The sequence below is a fragment of the Andrena cerasifolii genome, chromosome 1, assembly GCF_050908995.1.
Source record: "Andrena cerasifolii isolate SP2316 chromosome 1, iyAndCera1_principal, whole genome shotgun sequence".
NCBI lineage: Eukaryota > Metazoa > Arthropoda > Insecta > Hymenoptera > Andrenidae > Andrena > Andrena cerasifolii.
The window spans coordinates 21687756-21693755 of record NC_135118.1 but is presented as its reverse complement, the minus strand read 5'-3'; the positions used below and the strand labels follow the sequence as shown (position 1 = coordinate 21693755).

General features: G+C 37.1%; 2 protein-coding genes across 5 annotated transcripts; one reads left to right on the top strand and one right to left on the bottom strand.

The window, feature by feature from the left end:
* The first annotated feature begins 759 nt into the window (after positions 1-759).
* On the top strand, positions 760-2303 carry Dtwd2 (DTW domain containing 2). Of its 3 annotated transcripts, none has more exons than XM_076814129.1 (5): positions 760-1097; positions 1268-1429; positions 1501-1681; positions 1749-1951; positions 2016-2303. In XM_076814129.1, the coding sequence occupies exons 1-5, from the start codon at positions 928-930 to the stop codon at positions 2143-2145; spliced, it is 846 nt and encodes a 281-aa protein (XP_076670244.1). In that variant the 5' UTR covers positions 760-927; the 3' UTR covers positions 2146-2303. The 3 variants fall into 3 exon arrangements, with proteins under 3 accessions (XP_076670244.1, XP_076670253.1, XP_076670261.1); XM_076814138.1 differs by lacking the exon at positions 760-1097 and adding an exon at positions 1149-1200; XM_076814146.1 differs by lacking the exon at positions 760-1097 and adding an exon at positions 1177-1200 and having other exon boundaries at positions 1245-1429.
* On the bottom strand, positions 2226-5346 carry Art7 (arginine methyltransferase 7). 2 transcript variants are annotated; one of them, XM_076814117.1, is made up of 10 exons: positions 5301-5346; positions 4869-5049; positions 4640-4789; positions 4334-4555; positions 4025-4257; positions 3831-3960; positions 3547-3773; positions 2913-3471; positions 2695-2855; positions 2226-2617 (listed from the first exon to the last, which is right to left on the bottom strand). In XM_076814117.1, exons 2-10 carry the CDS (start codon positions 5040-5042, stop codon positions 2359-2361), a joined length of 2115 nt encoding a protein of 704 aa, XP_076670232.1. In that variant the 5' UTR covers positions 5043-5049; positions 5301-5346; the 3' UTR covers positions 2226-2358. The 2 variants fall into 2 exon arrangements, with proteins under 2 accessions (XP_076670232.1, XP_076670222.1); XM_076814107.1 differs by having other exon boundaries at positions 5145-5329.
* Between the last annotated feature and the right edge of the window lie 654 nt (positions 5347-6000).

The window sequence follows — 6000 nt, the reverse complement described above, 5'->3', positions numbered from 1 at the left end:
AAAGCCCATAAGGTGACAAGGCTATTCTATCATCGACGAAGTATAGGATAAACCTATCACGCAATGTAATCACAGAGCAGGTATAGAAATAGGTCTATCCTATACTTCTTTAATGCCTATTGTTCGAGGTATAGAACTTCTATACCTCGTCTGTGGTTTTACCAGTGTTGAATTTTAATTCCTATCACGCGTAGCGTTACAATCTGTTTCGAGACTTCACCGGTAACGTCGCATGCGACATTAAAATGGTATTGGGGTCCTCGGACCCCATTAATCGGTGACAGAAAAATGCATTGAGTGATAGATCTATCCTATACCTCGTCTGTGGTTACACCAAAAAATAAGAAATCTGATTCATTATTCATTAACCGACTTCATTATTACTACGAGCAGCTCTTTTTGTAGGCCTACCCGTATTTTTTAAATAAATGTAGTAATATAACTTAAACAACTAAAAAGTAAAATTAAAGAATTTAAAAAAAAATAATAAAATTGACTTCAAAACAGTAAATAATGCACCAAAAAGTAAAAAATAATTTTTTTCCTTATGTAATCTACGACTCTCAATACTTTCAAGTTGACTTTTAAGAGTTATAGAATAAATAAGGAAAAAAATTATTTTTTACATTTGGTGCATTTTTACTTTTTTGAAGTCGGTTTTAATTTCGTTTTAAATCTTTTCACCAAAGCGCTTGCGATAGTTGCTTGCGATTCTTGTGTCTCGCGCAGTACTATCGATTCGATTAAACAGGTGGGAAATTCAAATTCCAAGTATTAGGTAGAATAAAAGCGCGAAAGTCTCTTTTGTAACACAAATATAATTATAGCACGCATATTCTTTACGTTTCTATATTTCTTCAATATAATGGAAATACCTTCTTTCTGTCATTAGTTTCGCCAATATATGCATTATTATTACAGCAGTCAATGCTAGCAGACACTATTTATTATGCATATACTTCCACGAGCTATTATCACTTGATCCTTTTTCTATTTTTTTATTTCATAATTATGATGAATGAAGAAACAGTATGGCAGGAATTATCAGAAATTTCTGCAGATCCTCCAGAAGCAAGGGATAAATGCTCGCAATGCAAGTATGTAGATATTACTAGGTTATGTTTGAATAATTCTAGATGATTCGCGTATTTTATACATGTATAATTTCGAACAAAACGATAGATTTTCTATATGGCCGTGGTGTGAAATGTATGTCTGTACATTTTTTGTAATTAACGATAAAGAAATCAGCATTATATTTTTGTAGGAGGCCAGTGCCCGTATGTTGGTGTCCAGGTTTGCCGAAGCACCCCGTCTGTCCTGCGTCGAGAATAATAATTTTACAGCATCCAGCTGAAGCAAGACGCTGCTTGCGAACTGCACCCATGCTGGCGTTAGGTCTCGAGACTGGGAAGTGTGTTGTTTTCAGGTAAGTAACGAATAATCTTAAAAGTCAATATCAAAGCTGTAGAAGGAATCGCACCGCACACTTTATTTCAGGGGAAAGAAATTTCCATTGCCCAAACACGAAGGTCTAGAGGAAATTTTAGATGACAAAAATACTATATTATTGTATCCTTCTCCTGATGCTATAGCGCTCAATAAGCTACCTCCTGTTGGTATTAACGAACAGAAACCATATAATCTTGTTCTGTTAGATGGAACCTGGCCACAAGCGAAGGTACTATCCGTAGTATTTCAAGCGTTTAATAGCTTGAGATTCACGAAGAAAGGGTTGTTTGTTCTAGGCAATATATCATTCAAGTCCACCGCTATCTTTTCTAAGGGCTTGTAAACTAGTTGGCGTTCCAACAAGCGAATATGTTATTAGGACACAACCAACCGAAGGTTGCTTATCTACGCTCGAGACTGGGGCGTTTGCGCTTTCCATTTTGGAAGGAGATCCGGCATTAAAAGATAAAATGCTCGGACCCTTGCATTATCTTTGCAGGCAAGTTTGCAGCATGATAATTTAGAATCATCGTTTCCGGGGTTAATAACTGTAAAATCTTTAGGTTTCAGTTAGAAAATGGTGCTGTGACCCATCAAAGTAAAGAGTTTCTTATTAAACAGAAAACTTATCCGAAACTTATAGGACGGCGGCTAGCTAAACAATTACGTACGTTACCCGAGGACTCCGCGTAACGTTTCCTGCCTTATTAGACTATGCCTTTAAGCTATTGCTTAAAGTGATAGACAAGATATCAATAATAGTTAATTGCAGATTCATTTTATAAGAAATGTTTAATTTTTATAAACGTGTGTAAGCATAGTATTTTATAAAGAAAAACAAAGCGGATAAACAAGTAAAGTTTTTTTTAATTTAAAAACACATATCTCCATAAATATTGCGTCACATTATTTTATAATTTTTGGTACTATGTGGAAATCGAACATCATATTACCATGTTGCGGTACAAAGTTGAATGACCACGAGAGACTGTCGTGTCGTGAAACATTTCTTATGTTCCTAAATAAATGAACACCTTGCCTTGTAAACGGGTCCCATGATATCCGTTTGCCAGGTTCTATTTCTGCAGCGGGTCCGGACGATACAGTGATGTCGCGATCCAAATGCCAATCGACCCATAACGCGACACCATTGCACGATCCACTTCTAAATTAGAAGAAGGTACAGTGAAATTACACATATTGCTTTATAGTAATCATGGGCAGAAAGAAGAGGAATCTTACTCTAAAATAGCAACGGTATCTGAAACGTTCGGATTTTCCTGTTCGTTCACAGTCTGCGTTAAATCGAAGTCTTTGATAACAAAAGGTAAACTCAATGCTTTCGCGGGATATTCCCACAGCGGTTGAGCCTCTACTGGGCTATCGCTCTTCTCGCTAGATGCCTATAAAGTGCGTGAGAAATTAATCTATTTTCTTATACGCTAAGTATGTTAACGTACCTGAACAAGTTTATCGAAGATGGATAAATCGAAACCTTCGCAAATACCTAGTGGTGCTCTTATCTTATGCAGATCTTTAAATTCAATTACGACGCCCATTATCGTCGCTTTAATCGGAATCCTTTGTACTTGAGACGAATATCTCGAAATAAGATACCAGAAGTAAAGATTTTCCCACGGCACAATGGAAGTGACAAAGTACGGTTCACCAAAGATTAAATTGATCATGCTCTCTGGGGGCAAATCGTCTATCGATTCAATAATCTCTATTTTCTCAGATAGCTCATTTGCCTTTACAAACATTTCTGTGCTTTTTCTAGACAGAAAGTTCGTTTCTAAAACATATACTTTCTTCGCGCCCAATTTAACAGCCGCGAGGCTTAGTAAACTACCGTCTGACAAACATAAACACACTGTGTCTGATGTGACTTTCTTCTCCAGTGCTTTGATATATTTCTCATTTCGCTTCTGGTCATTTAATTGTCCTATACGTGTCCTGGAATATGCTACATGAATGCCACAACTGCAGACAGGTCTCTCGCAATCCGGCACTTGGTTTCTGTAAATAAAAGACCTATAGTCGGAAAATGCTAGGAGAAATATTGAAATAAAGAATACATTTAAAATATCCTACATCGATTCGTTCATCAATTGGAACCACAAAGAGTATTCATCGTGATATCCGATCAAACTAACTTCTTTATCAGCGGTAACTGAGACCTCCATAGGTAAGTAATAAATAGCTTGCATCCAATGATCCCTCCAAGGTATTAGATCAGCTATCTCCGTCAGACTTAAGCCTTCGTCCTGCAACTTCCTTGCATCGGGATGTTCCCATACTGGTGCGCAACTTAACAGAACCTATACAAAAGCTATTTAGAAATAAGCTTACAGCATTCTTCCACATATAATAATTACCTGATTATCTATATCCATATCCAAATCCCACCACATAAAAATAGCTTGCGCCGTGCCACTCGTGGTTGCCTTTACACGCAGGCACACCTTCTTATCGTACAGCAAAGGCACTTTACCAGAAAAATCGAATCTAAAATATTAATTTGACAGTACAGAATCATTTAGGACTGCTTTAATTTCTGAAATATATTTACCTAAATATGGGCTGCGGCGGTAATAAGGGTCTAAATGCGTTATGCGGAAATTGCGTTAGTTGTATATCGTGTAGCGCAGCTGCGCCATAACAAGATTTTACGGAATGTGGTGGATTCAACAGGCATTTGGTTTTATGTTGAATTGGTTGTACTGTATTCCACGCGCGTACAACAGAGCTCTCAACGACTTGTACCCAAACTGTGGCACTGTGCGGGACTACTATACTGTTTTCCTAATACAAAAGGAATATGTAAGTTGAGCTATAACTATGGGAGAGTATATAAATTAAAGTTGTGGTACAAATGTACTTCAAGAAGGTATTCATGAGCGTGACGGAACGTGGACAAGGCCCCTTCGCCAATGAGTTCTGTGTCAAACACTTCGGTGACTAAAATGTTTGCTTTCTTGGCCATATCGCCATCCACTCCGACAGTCATTTTCGTGGAACGCTTGTGGATTAATCTGATCTTATCTTCGAAACCAATTTCTTGTATTATTTTCATAGCGCATTTAGCCATTGGGGTGAAAGCCTAAAGAATAATCTCTAAGTTTCCAGCTTGTACACGTGTAATTTCTACTTAGTTACGATATTGCCCGCGAGATATACTATTCACCTCGCATGCCGTTACGCTGTCTGCTCCACATTTGACAGCCATCATCGACAACAGGCCGGTGCCAGTTCCTATATCAAGTACATTAGCCTCTTCTCCCATTTCATGCTTTCTGTTAATTGCAGTTTTAAGACCGATGTAATACTTCTGATTCTACAAATGCACAAGAATTATTTACCTCTCAGAACAGTGAGACATGAGAAATAATTAAAAGACAATGTATAGCACTAACTCTTTCTTGATCGTGCAACATATCAGCGAATGCTGATCTAGCAACTTCTTGATGGTAATCGTAGTTTTCATCTTTCTCCTCCCATGTGACAGTACCGGTCAAAGGATTTAAGCATTGAGTGAAGATACTCATGTTTTGCATTACAGTCAAACGATTGAAAGGAAATCTCAGCATGTAGTTTCTGCAAAGCAGTTCCTCGATTTATATAAGTATGATGCTTTTCATTGAAATAATAAGCACAGAGTATTCGGAAATTCGCAGAAAATATTTATTTACTTAGTAATTCTATTTGTAAACAATAAATATAAATTAAACTACAGATCAGAATTAACTGGAATGCAATGAGAGGCTGCATAGAATTGTATTACAATTCGTCCGCAACATTACGAGCGAAAAAGGATGGATTTGACAAAAGAGCAGTAATAAACGCACAAGAAAGTGTAAAACCGTGTAAAACTTAAATGATGGGGAACTATCGATAATTATCGATGATCACCACTATCGATAATTATCGATGATCACCACTATCGATAATTATCGATGATCACCACTATCGATAATTATCGATGATCACCACTATCGAAAACAATCGATGATCACCACTATCGGAAACTATCGGTCGTTTAATTTCACTATCGATAGTTATTGGCATCGAAAATCGTGGTATATTAATTTAGAAAGGCAAGATATCTCACAATTAGAGCAATTTGCTCCATTTGCTCTAAGGTGATACGGTCTATCTCGTCTATTACACCGTGGTCTATATCCTATCTATACCACGTGTGTGCCATAACTCAGTTTCAATTTTGCCGCTCTTTATGATTTAGTGTTATCGAAAACCAGTACAGGATGCTAATTTTGCCAACAAAAATTTTCCTTGTGAATTTATCCTTGGTTTGTTTGAAACTGAGTTTGTTATCCATTGTTATCGCCAGTTATCGCTGACTGTCGCTCTGGTCTAGTGATCCTAAAGGAAGCGATCAGAAAATGCGCAGCCATATTGGCCTAAAGCGGAAATCACAAATCGGCGGGCACATTTTAAAAGAACATAAATAAATTTGTTTTAACATATTTATAATTAGAATAATAAAAACAATTGAAAGGCCTGCGCCTCTTATTTGCAACTTTAAGG

Coding starts and splice junctions, on each gene's coding strand:
- Dtwd2 (XM_076814129.1), top strand. CDS start 928: ATGCTAGCAGACACTATTTATTATGCATATACTTCCACGAGCTATTAT. Junction 1,098..1,267: donor GATAAATGCTCGCAATGCAA/GTATGTAGATAT, acceptor ATATTTTTGTAG/GAGGCCAGTGCCCGTATGTT. Junction 1,952..2,015: donor CCCTTGCATTATCTTTGCAG/GCAAGTTTGCAG, acceptor TAAAATCTTTAG/GTTTCAGTTAGAAAATGGTG.
- Art7 (XM_076814117.1), bottom strand. CDS start 5,042: ATGCTGAGATTTCCTTTCAATCGTTTGACTGTAATGCAAAACATGAGT. Junction 3,961..4,024: donor CCGCCGCAGCCCATATTTAG/GTAAATATATTT, acceptor TTAATATTTTAG/ATTCGATTTTTCTGGTAAAG. Junction 3,774..3,830: donor ATATGGATATAGATAATCAG/GTAATTATTATA, acceptor GCTTTTGTATAG/GTTCTGTTAAGTTGCGCACC.